Genomic DNA, 19,924 nt, shown 5'->3' with positions numbered 1-19,924 from the left:
TTGCGTCTTTTTCGGGGGTCATAGTATCGAGCCAATGGTCCTAGAATATCAAGAGGGCTCAATCAAATGGAAATTAAAAGTTCTAGTGCCTTTTTTAAGTGACCAAACATTGAGGGAAACTAGTTTGCTAGTTTTGACCAAACATTGAGGGCAAACATTGGAGGGCAACTACTTTTCCTCTCACGCCTCTTTTTTCCCCAAAGTTGTTCAACAAGTTTATTCTCCCGTTTTTTTTTTATAATGGAAATCAAGATTAAGTGCAAGGTATCAATTTTCTCTCATTGCGAATAAATACGAGTGATTCGAATTAGTCAGTGAATCACCATCCGTGCTCACATTTAAAAACAATTAAAAGAAAGTAGTTGCTTCAGCTTACAGCAGATGGCTATTCTTGTATTTTGTAAATTATTTGGTGATTCTTATATCTATCTCCAGTTACTTTTTTTTACTTTCCTCTTGTTCTCGTTCTTTCTCTTTTTGAAAAGTGTTCATTTTCTTGTTGATTTCTTTCTTGTGATAAAGAAAATACATTGAGTTCTACATCTCTGTCTACATTTGTTAATAGTGGGTGTTATATTTACGATGATGATTCAATACAGTTCAAACTCAAAATACGATACCATAGTTACGCGTCAATAAGGCGCTTTTGACTTCACAGAAAATGTTCTAGCAGGAAGTCCTACGGAATCCTTAAGCCAAAATTTAAACTGTGTGGTGGAGAGCATTTACTATTAGTTATAGATTCCCATTATATGGGACCCAAAATGTCCCAGGGGGCTTGTAAAGAAAAGCATTATCATTATTACTATTATCATACAGCAAAAAATACAGCATTTCAAAGAGCAAAAAAAAAAAAAAAAAAAAAAAAAAAAAAAAAAAAAAAAAAAAATCAGAATAGGGCTTTTATGCCTCTTTAGCATTAAACAAATACCAAAAACAATATTTATCATTTTGACAATATTTTTGAATTTGATCTTCAGCAGTAAAATAATTTTCGCTTTTACTTCTGTAAAATAAGAAATATCCCTTACATTTTGCAAAATCAACCCTAACGACAAAACACTCAGGGGTGATAGAAAATATTTGGTACTTATGTATTAAACGTACTCTTTTATATAACGCAGTGAAACGAGTCACGAAAAACCCGCTAAAGACGAATTAATTCAAGAGACCGCTATAGTCATGCAATGCAAAGCATGGTTTTCATAGCGTTTACGATATTCAAACTGTTGTTTTTTTGGGTTTAGGGGGGGGGGAGAGGTACCTAGGTTAGGTTACATATTTAATATATGGTATGCTTTGCCTCCCCCCTCCCCCCTAATGTGCAAATATCAAGCCCAAATTTGTTTCTAACTATTATATATTCATCCTATTTTATTTTATTTCATTAGCATTAACCAAACTTGACTTCTTTAGCAGTACAAAAAAGAGTACGTTTAATACATAAGCACAAAATATTTATCAAACATTAAAAATTTCTCACTAACCCATTTCCACATCTTCAGCACCACCGGGATCTTGTCGGCATTTCTTCTTATCTCCAAACGCTTCCTCTATAAAACGCCTCAACGCTTCTCGGCTAAGTACATAGCCTGCTCCTCCACTCATATAGCCCTGTCGAACATAAGGCTTGAACTTATGACCGAAGTAAATCGGTTCAGACGCGTTATACAAGCTTAACATATGCCGCAAATTTTCTACCACCACGAAGCTAAAATAAATGTGCAGGAATTAAATTCAACAAAATCGTAAAATTTATTTAGATTAAATCGTAAAAACTATTTAGACTAAATAAGTAAAAACTAGAAGGCTACATAGGCATAAAACGGGACACAACTACATTTAGATTGAAATCAGCCAAGCACGTAAGCCGGAGAACTAAATGTCAGTTTTATTTTTGAAAATTATCAAGAAAATGGTAATTTATCCGGCAGTAAGAGCAGTAGTGACAGTACCGTTAACAGTAGTAGTAATCGTGGCAGGCTGGATATTAAAAAAAAAAAAAAAAAATTTGCTGGCTGAATGCTCCCCATAGAACGAAATTTCGTCAAATTTCATACTGTAACTTAATCTATCAACACAGTTAATTTTATAATATAATTAATTTATTATAACAATTAATTGTATGACAAGCGCTTAATAATTTGGAACTACTTTTTGAATGATCTCTGAATGAGTCAAAGAGAAATAACATGTCTATAAGTATGGAGTTGGGGACAGGCTACCCCCCCCCCCGTCATTTTTACAGACCTAATAAATGCTTGCATATTTTTGATTTCAAAAACTTACAACACGTCCATCTATCATATAGAGTATCGTGAAAAGGTGGTGGTGGTGGAAGTAGTAGTAGTAGCGGCAGTATGAGTAGGGCTGGGTGTTTTTTTTTTGTTTTTTTTTGAAACACAAAAATGTTATTTTTATTGGTTGAATGGTTTCTTTAATGTTCTCAATGCTCAAATTGCAGACCTATTTTGAAGTATAATTAACACATTAATATAATTAATTTTAATATTTAATCTCTAAGCATTTATATTTATTCCGTAAATGATCCCTGAGTGATCGCGAGTCGAAAGAAAAATATGTGCATTCGATATGCTGAATATGTGCACGGCACTGGTGAGAAGGAGCTGAATCCTTAAGGTACCACTTCAGGCCCAACCATTATAGAGACTAAAAACCATTGCATGATTTAGACTCGAGGAAAGTATAGCATCGTTACCTCTCTATTAAAGAACTAGACTAGGCGGAAATATGCAGAAGAGGGAGCAATAATATTATTTCCTATGGAATGGTGATTCCTGAAAACTGGGGAGGGAGCTCAGTCAATGGGAAATTGAAAGTTCTAGTGCCTTTATTAACGATCTAAAGTGATCGAGCAGTTAACACACCTTCCACACACTTTTTACCCCCAGGTGGTACCTCCCGTAACCAACGGCGACGATCGAAATTTCTGGACAGTTAGTTTGTTCAGACTAACTGAAAGATTCATAAATTTGACTCTTGGCATGACTTGACCCAAGCAGTCCCAGAGGCAAGAACTCTAAACTACGCAAATCGCTTATGGTTCACAGATAAGTTTAATGGCATAAAAAAAATGAGCATAATCGTTGATTTGTAATCAACAACGTCGAAATCCTTAAATAAAATCTTTATTTTAAATAGAGCTCTGTTTGTGAAGCATACGCATACTATGATTTGATTTTAAACTTTTACATTGTAAGGCTCTTATTTAAAATCAGGAATGCACAGAAATCTTACAATACCGACACTATTTGTCTGTATCCTGCATAAAGACACTAGATTACTGTGCGTAATCTGTTTTGATTTTAAACCTGTGTTGCAATATTAACCTAAAAATTTTTATTCGAAAACCTCGAATTTACTTTCTATTAATATGTGTGCACGAAGCCTTTATCATAAGTGGACTATTAGCGTGACTCAGTTGCCTTGTCCCTGCTTTGCACGATTCATATTACCCAAAGGGCACTGTTTGTCGATCTTTCGACCGTTTTAAATGTATTAGCCTAAAATTGGGATGCAATGGCAAGTGGGCTGCAGTGGCACCAGGGAGTATAAAGGACACATTCGAATGAGCCCTACTCCAGCTTCTACGATGATCAATTCCACACGATGAGTAAAAAAGTAATACTATACAGAGACGCATCACTCTTTACTAAGTTGATGCTATTGCATTAGCATAGTCTCTATTTTTAAATGAAGTGTTTACAAAGTTTGGCACCCTTGCCTCTGAAACTACAAGTGTTATTTCGTGCCCAGAGGCTTATTTTTCAGACTATTCGTCTACTTTGATTAAAATTTGTTTAAAGCCTTGAAATTATAACCTGATGTTGCGGGGCTGTGAGGGTAAAACTCCTCTGAAGACCCTCTGGTCCATTTAGCCATTAAAAACTTTCTGCAAAAAACTTTTTAGCATTAAAAACTTTATTGCTAAATATCCTCAAATTTTATATTGTGGCTTATGTTAATGCAATTGGTCAATTTCCAAAAGTAGTTTTTAACGGTAAACGTTTAATATTCATAACCATTCCCTAAATAACCCCTGAAAATCATAATTTAAAAGAGAGGCAACATGTGTAAATGTGCGAAGTTGAGCAGAGGAGGGGTCAGTTAGCAGCGAATATTTCATAATTTAGGACGATTCCCTAAACGATTCCTGACTGGTAATGGGTCTAAAGAGGTACAACATGTCTATATGTGCGACGTAAAGGAGGTAGGTACTCGAGCACCACTTTAAGTAATCAAATTATACATTTTCCACGGTTCTGGCTTTATAAGCGTGCAATATGACTGCCTTTTAACTAAAACTTTAGGAAGCCTCCGTTTTCAAACAGGGCATTTGCACAACTTGTCAAACTTGCCCTTTTTTCAACACAATATCTTCCCTAGAAGCATATTATCCAACTTTTCCACCATTAATACTACAATATTATCTTGAAATTTTGCTCTGATACTACGCAGGACCGTTGGAGCGCCCGAGAATTGAAAGGGCACAGAAAAAGGGGGAATGCTTTCTGTTCGGTTTGTTGACTTGAATGGGGCAATAGATCGCAAATTTTGTGATTAAATAAGCCATCCCCGACTTTTTAAGACTATCGTTTTGTTTCATATCTATCTATCCGTTCAATATAATGAGGCTAGAAGACAATTTTGAACAATAGTACATAAAATATACATCGCTCTTACAGTCTACGCTATTGCGGAGAGTGCGATGAATCATATTCTAACAAAAGAAGGAAAACTTACGTGTCGTCATCAGCCTTCATAAACCAGTCATATTCCTTCTGATATCTGTCATAGACATATTTAAAAGCTTCTCTTGTTTTCCCCCATAGGTTTTGGCGCCCCTCTCCCACAGGAAGCTTAATTGCTGGCAAAATTGGGTCTAAAGAAAGAACAGATATTAAATGTAAATTTTTAAATGAGAAAAATGGAAAAGCAGGTAGTCGAACGAGAAAATTTCAAAATGAACAAAAAGCATGGACTCTAAGTCTACTGCTTCTTGTTTCTAAGTTTTCTACGGCGAGGGATCATTATTTTCAACGAAACATAAAAAAAATTAGCAGTCTATAAACCTAATGGCTGGTTTGACAATCTTTACATCACAGTAAGCCCAGTCAATTAATTCAAAATATGGGTTCCCCTGTTAAAACTAAACAAATACTAGTACTAACAACTTACCGCAGCACCAAGCCGCCTGAGGCCAACACAGCTACGCACGCTCCTCCTCCGTCCCAGTCTATTCAAAGCCTACGTTTTTACACCCGCTCACGAAGTTCCCCTTTCCTTTAAATCTTTCTTTATGACGTCCTTCCACCCCATATGACGACAACTTATTTTCCGTTTAGCCCTAGACGGATGGTCGAAAAGAAAAATCTTTGGCAATCTGTCATCCTTCATCCGCACAACGCGCCCTAGCCACCTCAACCTTTCTTTCATTATAGCCCTAGAGAGCGGTATTGAACCACATTTTTCGAATAGCCTATTATTTGAAATACGGCCAGTTAGCCCGGTACCCAGAACAATTCTTAAGCAATTTCTCTGAAAAACATCTAGCAAATCTTCATCCGCTTTTCTGAGCGCCCATGCTTCAGAGCCATATTTGACCACTGTCATCACTGTATCTTCTAATATTCTAATCTTGGTTTTCAGACTTATCTTACTATTCTTCCAAACCTTTTTTAACTCTGAAAAAACACCTTGAGCCTTGGCTATTCTACTTTTAACATTTTCACTGCTCCCACCGTCTTTACTAATAATACAACAAAGGTAAGTGAAGTTTCCCACCTGCTCAATCTTTTCATTATCCAACGTCACCTTTTCATCTTCACTTATTTCTAGCCTTAGTGACTTAGTCTTCCTTACATTAATTTTCAAACCTATTCTAGCACCCTGAACTCGCAATACCTCTAAAAGTCCATTCATTTCGCTTAAACTGTCATCTAGGATGCTTAAATCATCAGCATAATCTATGTCCAGGAGACTTTTCCTCCCCATTTGATTCCGTGGTCTCCCATTGCCTTTCTTGTGCTCTTTAAGACAGACTCCATCAAACTATTCCATATAAAGGGGGATAGAACACAACCCTGCTTAACTCCTGACTTAACACAAAACCAGCAGCTAACCTCATTTTCTACCTTAACCGCAGCAGTGTTATTCTCATACATAGCACTAATCACTTTAATGTATTTGTCTGGTGTACCATGCAGGGATAAAACCTTTACTAAAGATCTTCTATCAACAGAATCAAACGCTTGCTCATAATCTATAAAAATGAGGGCCAAAGGTGTTTGACAACTAAGGCACTTCTCAATTATTAACCTAAGAGTGAAAATTTGGTTGACACATCCTCTATCTTTTCTAAAACCGCACTGTTCTTCTCTTAAAATTTTGTCTACAGCATCTCTCTGTCTAAAAACTATAATATCACTAAGTAATTTACTACTTACAGAGACCAGACTAATGCCTCGAGTTAAAACTAAAAGACACAGAATTGATTTCCCCTCAGGGATTCAACCACCTTCAAAGATTAAACATATCCAGACAATAGTTTTCACCAGCCCAGGGAGCCATTATATCTACCTTCAAAGACAAAACCCCAGGAAACTATTTTCAAGTATACAGAAACATTAGGTGACTAGAAAAAAGTAAATACTTTCTGAGACGACGACAAAAAGGCATGTTTAGAACCATAAATGGCTCCATTAAGATTTTCAAAGCTTAGACTAGTGTTATGCCGAAATACAAGAAGAAACCATATACAGATTGGAGATGGATAAACTACAATTTGAGAATACCTCTCAGATTACCTTTATATCATACCACCACATAGCCAGCTAAAGTTCCGCCACAGACTGATGAAATGATTCGTTCCTCAGAAATACTTAGCATATTTAGACTAAAAAAATACAACTTTCTTTGCGTTTCACGCAAACTCTGCTGGAAAAAGATCCTAAATCGAGCCCATTTTCACTTATATCTCTCACACATCTTATACTTTGTTTACGATTATCTTTTCCCCTTTCCTACCGACGTTTCTGCATCATTCATTACTTGATTATGTACCAATGGTCTTGCCAAAAACCAAACAAAGAGAAAAATCTCAATGAAAAAAACAACAAACGAGACTGCGGCCAGTGGAGAGAAAAGAAAAGATAAATGCAGAACAACGCGGATATTTCGCCTGTATCACAAACAAGGCGTCTTCAGCACGAAAGACAGAAGAAAAACAAGTTAAAATAAAAAAAAAACAATAAAACCACCACCAAAACGAAAAATATACAATTGACGCAAACTACGTGGATCAGTTTGCGCCAATTGTATATTTTTTGTTTTGGTGGTGGTTTTATTGTTTTTATTTTATTTTAACTTGTTTTTCTTCTGTCGTTCGTGCTGAAGACGCCTTGTTTGTGATACAGGCGAAATATTCGCGTTGTTCTGCATTTATCTTTTCTTTTCTCTCCACTGGCCGCAGTCTCGTTTGTTGTTTTTTTCATTGAGATTTTTCCTTTATTTGGTTTTTGTCATGGCTGGCCAGTTTGGCTTAAGATCTTTCAATGGTCTTGCCAATAAAATAAAAGCGCGCTGTTGAATTGATAGCGGATAGTTCATACAGAAGAAAATAGCCCACAAGACACAACATTACTTCACAAGATTAGGAGGGGCAAATTAAATAATACATGACCCTTAGTAAATGTGATGATAAACCTAAAAATTCTCGGGTGAGAACCTTGAGGCACTTACAGAGCTTAATATATTCCTGGAGTTCTCAGTAGTTCTACACACATAGCTGCTTAAAAGAGGTTAAAGAGGAGGTGAAATCGTCTAGAGAAAGTTCAGAAACACCCTTAGAAGAACTAAGTAGTTTGTGGCCTAAGAAATTTAACCAGTTTTTGTTCTTAATTCCCCTTCTCCAGGAAAAAAAAATAAGGACTATACAAAACAAAACAAAAAAAGACACCTTCTTCAGAGCTCATAAAAACAAGAAAATTGCACCGCTTTCCCCATGTCTTTTTGACGTGAATTGCTTTCTTTTCGTGGTTTTGAGGTCCAGTCATCACCCAGCACAGGACTTTAACATGCTGTCCCAAACGTCGCGCTTCAGTATCATTGAAGCCTGAAAGAGAAATGTACCTTTGGAAACACTAAATTCAAGAGAAGTATGACTAAAGGGTCTTCGCAAATTATTTCAGAACGTTTTCACTGAACTTTACTGGCAGAAGGTAAATTTCCTCTAAAATGACACAACACAAAAATAAGGTCGAATTTTTATTTCTAAAATTGTGGCTGGATTTGGTTACAGTTATTTGCATGGTTTAAGCGATAGGGCGGGGCGGAGCTTAAGGAAGAGTGCCGTGAAAATAAGACTTGGTATGTTTAGTGATATAAGAGGGGCCAAATGAAAGGGGCTTAAAAAAGGAAGCAATCTTGATTTTCAGAGGCGTGTGCTCCCAATCTTTGAAGTTATTTTTGTCATAGCATTGAAAACAAAATTTTATTGAAGTTTATAGGAAAAGACCATCATTTTCTTTAGAATAAATATATTTGTGACTTTCAGTTCAGTTTTACCATTTTAAATTGCCATTTTTCATCTTCGCTATTTTTTCTTTTCATTTATTTTATTCAAAAGTACAAAAATCTTGTAGCTAAGCAAAACTTTTAAAATGCCGCTAGATCATTTTTAAAGCAACCTATTTTGTTTTTAGTAAGGCGCAAATGAAATCCTAGCCTTTAGGAGTTTATTTGGGGGAGTAACTCCACTCTCGTTTGTGGTAATTTCTGTTGGTTTCAAGTTTAACTAGACGATTTATTGTTTTCCAAGAAAAGTAATTTCGTTGTCAATTTTTATAGAGAGGGTGGATCTCCTTTCTTTTTATAGAAATGCTCGATTTGATGAATCTATGAGTACATTTTACAAAGCTGCTCGTAATTCATATTTGGGGCCAAGAAGGGTTGTTTTCCCTTGTCCTTGAGCAAGGTAGAGTGTGTGAGCTCAAGTGGAGTTTTACCGTCTGTGTCATCAGAGAGGACTATCCGAACCTGTTGGGCTAAGCTTCGCTTCTTCGAGCCATGTTTCCAATTTTAAGTGGAAAGCTCCATTCTAGCAGGCAAAGAAGTAGGCAATAGTTCCCAATTGTGCTACGGTAGCAATATTTTGGTTTTGACCTGTTGACTTTCCTAGTCCTCCGACTTAAAAATCTTAGCCGTTCCTGAAATATTATAGTTATGCCGTTTTGACAACCGGGATGCATACAGTGTGTTTTAGTTCAACATCCCCCTCATATCCCCCTCAACTGAAAGTTTCAACTTAATAGCCTTAGCTATTCTTAAGATGCTAAAAATATGTTGTTTTGACAACCTGGATGCATATCGTTTAACCCAGTAAAATGTCCTAGCTTCGAAGTTTAAATATTTAGAAATCAAATAACTTTGAATGCTGATAGAACTTTGCATAATCTCTTGGGCAACCTAAGCAACATTTCCGTATCTCTCAAAAAAGTTTTGGGAAACATTACCGGACATCCTGATTTCAAAACAGAAGTTCCGATTTTTTGTCTAAAATTTGCCATTTTTACGTTTATTATATTCTAGAAACTCAATGCCATGAAAATGAAGCAAAAATACATGCAGTCTTTTATCATAGGCAGCGCAATAGCGCTGCCTAAGAAAAGAGCGATGTGAGCGCAATGTATTATTTATTTGTTTATTACAATTTTTTTTAGACCAGGGCATTTCGCATTGAAGGAGTTATCGTAGAAACTTCAAAAAGGGCTCAGTCGATTGAAAATTGAAAGGGCTGGTGCTCTTTTTAATAGTCAAAATTGATTGGAGGGCAACTAATCCCCCTCTCATGCACACCATTTCCCCAAAAACATTCAATCTAAATTTTGAGATAGCCATTTTGTTCAAAATAGTTGAAAGATCCAGAGATTATGTCTTTGAGGATGAACCCCCCCCCCCTCCCCGCCAAAGCCCTGAGGGCAAGGGTTGTAAGTTATGCCCTGGGGGCATTTAAGGTTTATATAGAAAGGGTGGAAGTATAAACCTCGGAGGGGGCTCATTGGATTGGCAATCAAAAGTTCTAGGACCCTCTTAAAGATTCAGAGTGATTGGACGGTGGATACCCCCCCTAAACCTCAAATTTTCCCCAAATGTATCTGATACAAATTTTGAGATGGCCATTTGTTGTCGTAGAAACTTCTAAAAGGGCTTATTAGATTGAAAATTGAAGTGGCTAGTGCCCCTTTTAATAGTCAAAAGTGATTAAAGAGCAACTAACACCCCTCTTACGCCCACCATTTCCCCAAACACATCCAATCAAAAATTATGAGATAGCCATTTTGTTCAGCGTAGTTAAAAGGTCCGGATATTATGGCTTCGAGGATGACAACCCCCCACAGTCTCAGGGCAAGGGTTGTTAGTTATGCCCTGGGGTCATAGAAAGTTTGTACAGAAAGAGTGGTCGTAGAAACATCGGAATGGGCTCATTGGATTGGAAATCAGATGTTCTAGTGCCCTTTTTAAGATTCAAAGTGACCAGAGGGTGGATACCCCCCACACTTCCTATGTTCCTGAAATGTATCTGATAGAAATTCTGAGATGGCCATTTGTTGTCGTAGAGACTTCTAAAAGGGCTTATAAGATTGGAAATTGAAGTGGTTAGTGCTCTCTTAAATAGTCTTAAGTGATTGGAGGGCAACTAACCCCCCTCCAATGCCCACTATTTCGTCAAATACATCTAATCAAAATTATGAGATAGCCATTTTGTTCAACGTAGTGAAAAGGGCCGGAAATTATGTCTTTGAGGATGACAACCCCCCTACAGCCCTCAGGGCAAGGGTTATAAGTTATGAACTGGGGGCATATAAGGTATATATAGAAAGGGTGATCGTATAAGCTTCGGAGGGGGATCATTGGATTGGCGATCAGAAGTTCAAGTGCCCTTTTTAAGATTCAGAGTGATTAAAGGGTGGATGCCCCCCCCTCCCCCCCACACACACTACATAGCCTCGCGAAATGCATCTTATAGAAATTTTGAGATGGTCATTTGTTGTCTTAGAAACTTCAAAAAGATATCATTCAATTGGAAATTGAAAGGGCTAGTGCCCTTTTCAATTATCGAAAGTAATCAGAGTGCAACTAGCCCCCCTCCCACGCCCACCATTTCCCCGAACACATCTAACAAAAATTTTTGAAATAGCTATTTTGTTCAACGCAATTGAAAGGTCCGGAAAAATGTCTTTGAGAACGACAACCCACCCAAAGCCTTCAGGGCAAGGGTTGTAAGTTATGCCCTGGGGGCATATAAGGTATGTATAGAAAGGGTGATCGTACAAACTTCGGAGAGGGCTCATTGGATCGGTAATCATCAGTTCTAGTGCCCTTTTTAGGATTCAGAGTGATCGGAGGGTGGATACCCCGGAGGATTTTTTCAGGAGTTTGATCAGTTTTAAGTAGGTTCCAGTCTAGTCGATCAGAGTGCGTTATTTTTGATGATTTTAACTTTGATTTATTGAATTTAAATGGTTTTAATTTAGAATTTTTAAATCTTGCGTTATTTTATGATTTATACCCAGTGAAGCTGATTCCTTCCCGTATCACTTCTCAGTCGGCAACACTAATTGATAACATACTTGTTTCTTCAAATCTATTGAGACAAGCATTCTGTGATGTTTTCCTTCAACCTGCTTCTGACCACCTCTCGATTGTTTGTATGATACATAGTATTAAAACTTCGGTTAAAAACCTAAGTAAGAAAGTTTATAGAGATATGAGAGATGATAAATTGAGATAGCTGAAAGACCAAGATAGTACTATAGCATGGGATGAAGTTAGCGATGAGCAAAATGCAAGCACAGCGTTTGACAAGTTTATGAATATTCCCTTACTAGTTTATGCAGCGTCTTCTCCTAACCTGAAAAAAATGAGGAAAAAGAAAAATGAGCCGAGAAAGCCATGGGTGACCACAGAATTGCTTGAAATGATGAAAATGCGAAACCAGCTTTTTGAAGAACATTTACAGAGCCCAAAAAACGTGAGTTTGTTTGAAGAATTTAAGCGCGTGAGAAAAAAAGTTAACCATACGCGTCGCAGTGAGAAAAAAAAACAACATATTATGCTGCTGCTTTTGATTGTAAAAGCGGTGATGCAAAAGGGACCTGGTTACTAATAAATGAGGTTTTAAAAGAGAAGACTAATGATGATCAAGTAAAGAGTCTGTTGGTGAATTTAAGTGAAATCACTGATAAACTGGAAATGGCAGATGAATTTAGAAAATATTTCACGAACATTGGCACAAGTATTAAGGAAGAAGTAGCTAAAAAGCCTGGAAGACATCTGGAAAAGTCCTTTATTGATAATCGATGTGAAGGGCGCAGTTTTTCGTTCGAGAAGTGCAGAGCAAAGGAGATCAAGAGCACAGTTAAAGGACTGAAGTCCAACTCGGCCGGAATAAATGGGCTTAATCTTAGGGCTGTAAATACTATCCTAGTTTATATATTACCTTGTCTACTTCATTTTATAAATCTATCGCTCCAGACCGGTGAATTCCCTAGTGGTCTTAAACAGGCACAGGTAATACCATTGTATAAAGGAGGCAACAAAGAAGAACTACCGAATTGGCGACCGATTTCATTTTTGCCTATTTTTTTCTAAAATTCATGAAAAGACAATTCACAGGAGACTTTATGAATGTTTGGATAAACTAGGAATATTGTCTGACAGCCAATTCAGACTCCGCAGTAAACATTCTACTAGCCATGCTGTTCACTATCTTCTGGATCTTTCGAATTGGCGAACGATTTCATTATTGCCCATTTTTTCTAAAATTTACGAAAAGATAATTCACAGGAGACGTTATAAATATTTGGATAAACTAGGAATACTGTGTGACAGCCAATTCGGACTCCGCAGTAAACATTCTACTAGCCATGCTGTTCATCATCTTCTGGATCTAGTCTATGGAACTCTAGAAAAAAGGTCTTATTCCTTTAACGATCTTTGTCGACTTCAGAAAAGCCTTCGATACTATCGATTTTGAGTTGTTGCTGTGTCGCCTTTCTAGTCTGGGGATAAAAGATGTTTGCTTGGATTGGTTTAAATCATATTTGTATGGATGGTCAACTAAGGTAATGTTAGGTGACATTGTTAGTGGAGTCTATCTTGTAAATGTGGAGTTCCACAAGGCTCAGTCCTGGGTCAGTTACTCTTTCTCGTATTCGTCGATACTCTGAGGTTCTACATGTCTGAAGCAACTGTTACAGCATTTGCAGATGATACTGCTTTCACGATTTTTGCACGGTCACTCGAAAAACTAGTGGATAAAGCAAACCGAACGCTGGATAATCTCTTGGTGTTTACCTCCTTGAGTTATCTTGCTGTTAATATTTCTAAGACAAATTATATGATTTTTAGTAGCATAGGAAAAATTGTAAATAGTGCTTCTATAGTATTTGAAAATTTTTCGGTTTCACAGGCTTTTGAAAATAAATATTTGGGATCTTATGTTGATAATAATTTTAGTTGGAAGAAACACATAAATATGATTTCTTCGAAACTTGCACGAGGTCTTGGAGTGATGCGGCGCTTGAAACGCGTGTTACCTTTAACTGTTTTAAGAAATGTGTATCATATTGTTTTTATGAAAAATTAAGCAAGAAAAAGCGGTTTTATTTTTATAAAGCAGTGAATACAATAAAATAAACACTTAATTAAACAAAAATACTCCGAATAGTTCGGCCCCACGTCCGGGAGCCTTTCTCAACGGAAAAAAAAAGAAAAGAAAATAAAAAATGAAACAAAAAATGTTCTTTTTAAAAACCTTAACTTACATCAAAATAAACAAAAAAAAACACAAAAAAAAACAAAAAAAAACACACACAACCAAAAAAAAAAAATAAAAAATATAAATAAATAGGAAACAAAACTCACATAAATAAACACTTCCATTCACTGGCGTATAAACAAAATCGAATGTCTATATTGATTCAAACACGCCTCCTCACAGTACATAAATGAAAATCTATCAAAAAATGAAGAATATATTTATACTTAAACCAAAACAATAAAGGTCAGCTAACCCCCGGCCCATAACCCCTAATTAAATCTCACAAGTTCATCAACCAATGTTTGAATTATAAATTTAACCGATTCGTTTGCTTGCAAGGTTAGCTGCAGTTCGTTTACTTTTCCCAGCATTTAACCGATTCTGACCTTTGTTCGCAAGAGTAGAGATGGGTCAGGAGGTCGTGACCCTACACCATATATGGGCATAGAACCACGTGGTATATGGACTTTGTCAGTGAGAATGAAAAAACAGGAATTTTGTCACATTTATGGATGGTTTTATGGACTTTGTCAGTGAGAATGAAAAAACAGGAATTTTCTCACTTGAAAAACCAGGAATTTTGTTGTGTTTTATGGACTTTGTCAGTGAGAATGAAAAAACAGAAAGTTTGTCACATTTATGTCAGTTTTCATGGATGGTTATGTGTGTTGATTATTTGATGGTTTTATGGATTTTGTCAGTGAGAATGGAAAAACAGGAACTTTGACACTTCCTTCTTGTTGTTGTTCAAGCCAGATGTTACGAGTTTCCGGGAAACAGTATTTGTTATTGTTGTTTCCAAGCCAAATGTTACGAGTTCCCGGGAAACAGTTAATTAATGTCTGACAGATGACGTCAAGTTAATTAATGTCCTTTGCATTTCCAAAGAGATTTGTCTAGGAGAAACAGTTAGATCACACATGATGTCATGATTGATTGATTGACACGAAAGGGGAATTAATTTGTTGTTCTAAAGAGAATTGATTCACGAAAGGGAAATTAATTTGTTGTTTCTAACAAGAGAATCGTTTCCGAGCAGACGTTTTGATCTTAGCGCGCGAAAAGGTTTCCAAATAATTTGAAATAAGCCAGCGCAGGGATGCCAAACAAATGGAACATGCTGAGATTCCGTTTAGGGATAATTTTGGCGAAACCGTTTTAGCTATTTTATGGAATTATTTCGGCGAAACAGCTAGAGACATTATAAAATATGATTTTTGAAGAGATTTTAGAAGAGAATTTAATGGTGAAACTCTGTGGTCGTTATAATACACAAGTTTCAATTGAACAGTGTTGTGAGGTCCTCTACCCCAACCCCAAAGGGTTCCGATCCCCCTACCACAACCCCGAAGGAAGCCATCGGTCCTCAAAGGTTCTCTGGGCTTCCAAAGGACCCCCCCCCCCGCCCCCCCAAGACCCACACCCAGTCCCCAAAGGTCCCCAGGCCCCCAAACGGCCCCAGACCCCAAAAAGGCCATACCCAAGCTCCCAAAGGGCCACCGGCGCCCCCAAAGGCCCCCCCCGACCCCCAAAGACCAACTCCGGGCCCCCCAAAGGCCCAACGAGCACCCAAAGGACCAACGGGGTCCCAAAGGTCGTCCACCGGCCCCCAACTGCCCCAAATGCCCACCCATGGTCCTCAAAGGTCCCCCGGGCTCCCAAAGGGCCACCGGCGCCCCACAGGCCCTCCACCGGTCCCCAAAAGTCCCCCAGGCCCCCAAACGCCCACCCAGACCCCCCAATGCCCTCCCCGGCCCCCAAAGCCCAACCCCCCGTCCCCAAAGGTCCCCCCCAGCTCCCAAACGACCACCCGCCCTCAAGGGACCCACAGACCCTCAAAGGCTCTCCCCGAGCACCCGTCTTTCGCTGATGTGAGTTGTCTGAAACCTATGATTTGGGATGTGTAGTTTGCTACTTCAGGCTTTTCTGAGCAGGATTTCTTAGCCATTCGTAGGTGTGTGTTGACTGAAACCAATACTTTGGGATGAATAGTTTGCTATTTCAGGCTTTTATGAGCTAGGTTTCATAGCCTTTCGTTGGTGTGTGTTGAGTGAAACTTATGATTTGGGATATGTAGTTTGCTTTTTGGACTTTTCTGAGTTGGATTTCTTAGTCTTTCATAGGTGTTTGGTGTCTGAAACCTATGATTTGGGATATGTAGTTTGCTATTTTCGGCTTTTCTGAGCTGGATTTCTTAGCCTTTCATAGGTATGCGTTGTCAGAAAATTATGATTTGGGATGTATAGTTTGATATTTCAGTATTTTCTGAGCTAATGTTTTATAGTATTTAGTAGGTGAATTTTGTCTGAAACCAATAGTTTGGGATGAATAGTTTGCTATTTTTGACTTTTCTGAGCTACTTTTCTTAGTCTTTCGTTGGTGTGTGTTGACTGAAACCGATGATTTGGGATGTGTAGTTTGCTATTTTTGACTTTTCTGAGCTGGATTTCTTAGTCTTTCATAGGTGTGTGTTGTATGAAACCTATGATTTGGGATGGGTGGATTGCTACTTTTGACTTTTCTGAGCTGGATTTCTTAGCCTTTCATAGGTGTTTGTTGTCTGAAAGCTATAGTTTGGGATCACTAGTTTGCTATTTTTGACTTTTCTGAGCTAGGTTTCTTAGCCGTTCATAGGTGAGTGTTGTCTGAAACCTATGATTTGGAATATGTAATTTGCTATTTCCGACTTTTCATAACCGGATTTCTTAGTCTTTCGTAGGTGTGTGGTGTCTGAAACCTATGATTTGGGATGTGTGGGTTGCTATTTTTTTGACTTTTCTGAGCTGGATTTCTTAGCCATTCGTAGGTGTGTGTTGACTGAAACCTATGATTTGGGATGGTTAATTTGCTATTTTTGACTTTTCTGAGCTAGATTTCTTAGCCTATCATATGTTTGCTCTTTCAGAAAATTATGTTTTGGGAGGTATAGTTTGCTTTTTGGACTTTTCAGAGCTATGATTCATAGTCACTCATAGGTGTTTGTTGTCTGAAACTTCGAGTTTGGGATGAGTAGTTGGCTATTTCAGACTTTTCTGAGCTAAGGTTTCTTAGTATTTCATAGGTGAATGCTGTCTGAAACTTATGATTTGGAATATGTAAATTACTATTTCGGGCTTTTCTGAGTTAGATTTCTTAGTCTTTCATAGGTGTGTAGTGTCTGAAACCTATGATTTGGGATGTGTAGTTTGCTATTTTCGACTTTTCTGAGCTAGGTTTCTTAGCTTTTTATATGTATGTGTTGTCAGAACAATATGATTTGGGATATTTGGGTTGCTATTTCAGGCTTTTCTGAGCAGGATTTCTGAGCCATTCTTAGGTGTGTGTTGTCTGAAACCTATGATTTGGGATGGTTAATTTGCTATTTTTGACTTTTCTGAGCTGGATTTCTTAGCCTTTCATAGGTGTGTCGTTTCAGAAAATTATGATTTGGGAGGTATAGTTTGCTTTTTGGACTTTTCATAGCTAGGATTTTTAGTCACTCATAGGTGTTTGTTGTCTGAAACTTCGAGTTTGGGATGAGTAGTTGGCTATTTCAGACTTTTCTGAGCTAAGGTTTCTTAGTATTTCGTAGGTGAATGCTGTCTGAAACTTATGATTTGGGATATGTAAATTACTATTTCGGGCTGTTCTGAGTTGGATTTCTTAGTCTTTCATAGGTGTGTGATGTCTAAAACCTATGATTTGGGATGTGTAGTTTGCTATTTTCGACTTTTCTGAGCTAGGTTTCTTAGCCTTTCATAGGTATGTGTTGTCAGAAAATTATGATTTGGGATGTGTAGTTTGCTATTTCAGGCTTTTCTGAGCTAAGGTTTTCTAGTATTTCGTAGGTGAATGTTGTCTGAAACCTATAGTTTGGGATGAGTAGTTTGCTATTTTTGACTTTTCTGAGCTAGGTTTCTTAGTCTTTCGTTGGTGTGTGTTGACTGAAACCTATGATTTGGGATACGTAGTTTGCTATTTTTGACTTTTCTGAGCTGGATTTATTAGCCTTTCCTAGGTGTGTGTTGACTGAAACCTATGATTGGGATGTGTGGTATGCTATTTTTGTCTTTTCTGAGCTAGATTTTTTAGCCGTTCATAGGTGTGTGTTGTCTGAAACTTATGATTTGGGATGTGTATTTTGCTATTTGAACTTTTCAGAGCTAGGATTCTTTTTCCATCATTGGTGTTTGTTGTCTGAAACTTCGAGTTTGGGATGAGTAGTTTCGCTATTTCAAGCTTTTCGGAGCTAAGGTGTCTTAGTCTTTCATAGGTGAATGATGTCTGAAACCTATGATTTGGGATATGTAAATTACTGTTTTGGACTTTTCTGAGTGGGATTTCTTAGTCTTTCATAGGTGTGTGTTGTCTGAAACCTATGATTTGGGATGGGTGGATTGCTACTTTTGACCTTTCTGAGCTGAATTTCTTAGCCTTTCATAGGTGTTTGCTGTCTGAAACCTATAGTTTGGGGTAACTAGTTTGCTATTTTTGACTTTTCTGAGCTAGGTTTCTTAGCCGTTCTTAGGTGAGTGTTGTCTGAAACCTAGGATTTGGAATATGTAAATTACTATTTCGGGCTTTTCTAAGCTAGATTTCTTAGTCTTTCATAGGTATGTGTTGTCTGAAACCTATGATTTGGGATGTGTGGGTTGCTATTTTTTGACTTTTCCGAGCTGGATTTCTTAGCCATTCATAGGTGAGTGATGTCTGAAACTTGTGATTTGAGATGGTTAATTTGCTATTTCCGGCTTTTATTAGCTAGGTTTCATAGCCTCTCATAGGTGTGTGTTGTCAGAAAATTACGATTTGGGATGTGTAGTTTGCTATTTGAACTTTTCAGAGCTAGGATTCTTAGTCCATCATTGGTGTTTGTTGTCTGAAACCAATAGTTTGGGATGACTAGTTTGCTATTTCAGGCTTGTTCATTTTGAATTTCTGTCATGAAATGCAAGAGTTGGAAAATTAGGGTCTTAGTTCACCAGCTCAGTATTAGGATCCCTGTTAACCAGCCTAAACGATGGAAATTCACTAGCTCAGAATTGGGGTCTTAGTCCACCAGCCTGAATGATGGAAATCCACTAGCCCAATATTGGGGTCTCAGTCCACCAGCCTTAATGGTGGAAATTTACTAACTCCGAATTAGGGTCTTAGTCCACCAGCCCGAATGGTGGAAATTCACTAGCTCAGAATTTGGGTATTAGTCCACCAGCCTGAATGGTTGAAATTCACATTAGACGACACAAAAACTTACACACACACAAAAACTTACACACACGCACAAAAACTTACACATACACACAAAAACTTACACACACACACACATTAAAACTTACACACACACACAAAAACTTACACACACACTATGAAACTTACACACACACACACACAAAAACTTACACACACACACACACACACACACAAAAAAACACAAGCACCACAAAAATAAAAATACCACAAAAAAAAACATGCACAAAAAAACTTACACACACACACACACACACACAAAAAAACAAACACACACACCCAAAAAAAAACACACACACACACACCAAAACTTAAAAAAAAAAACAAAAAAAAAAAAAAACAAACACACACACACACAAACAAACAAAACAACACAAAAAAACTCACACACACATTAACAAAAACATACACACACACACACACACACACACACAAACATACCCACACACACAAGAAAACTTACACACACACGCAAAAACTTACACAAACAAAAAATTACACGCACACACACACACACACACACGCACACAAAAATACACAATCCCGAGAACAATTACAAGCACACAAAAACTAACATTCACACACAAACTAACACACACACACACACAAACAAAAATTACACACACAAACACACTAAAAATCACACACACACACGCAAAAACTTACACACACACAAAAACTTACACACACACACACACACACACAAACTTACACATGAACACAAAAAAACTCACACACACACACTCACAAAAACTGACACAAACACAAACACACATAAAAACAAAATACACAAAAACACAATAACAAATAAAAAAACTCTAAAAAAATTACACACACAAAAAAACTTTAAAATGA

General features: G+C 37.5%; 1 protein-coding gene across 1 annotated transcript in view; it reads right to left on the bottom strand.

Annotated features, from left to right (window-relative positions):
• Nucleotides 1–19,924, bottom strand: part of LOC148953970 (glycoprotein-N-acetylgalactosamine 3-beta-galactosyltransferase 1-like) — a 103,247-nt gene that overhangs the window by 8,655 nt on the left and 74,668 nt on the right. Inside the window, exons 4-6 of the mRNA XM_089086056.1 lie at nt 7,979–8,134; nt 4,765–4,903; nt 1,488–1,711 (exon numbers count right to left, since the gene is read on the bottom strand). Coding sequence (XP_088942182.1) covers nt 1,488–1,711; nt 4,765–4,903; nt 7,979–8,134 — 519 coding nt within the window. The remainder of the gene's footprint in view (nt 1–1,487; nt 1,712–4,764; nt 4,904–7,978; nt 8,135–19,924) is intronic.

Source organism: Artemia sp. Qi Xiang Cuo, chromosome 3 (genome assembly GCF_049724085.1).
Source record: "Artemia sp. Qi Xiang Cuo chromosome 3, ASM4972408v1, whole genome shotgun sequence".
Classification (NCBI taxonomy): Eukaryota; Metazoa; Arthropoda; class Branchiopoda; order Anostraca; family Artemiidae; genus Artemia; species Artemia sp. Qi Xiang Cuo.
The sequence above is the reverse complement of the archived record's forward strand: the minus strand, read 5'-3'. Positions and strand labels throughout refer to the sequence as shown.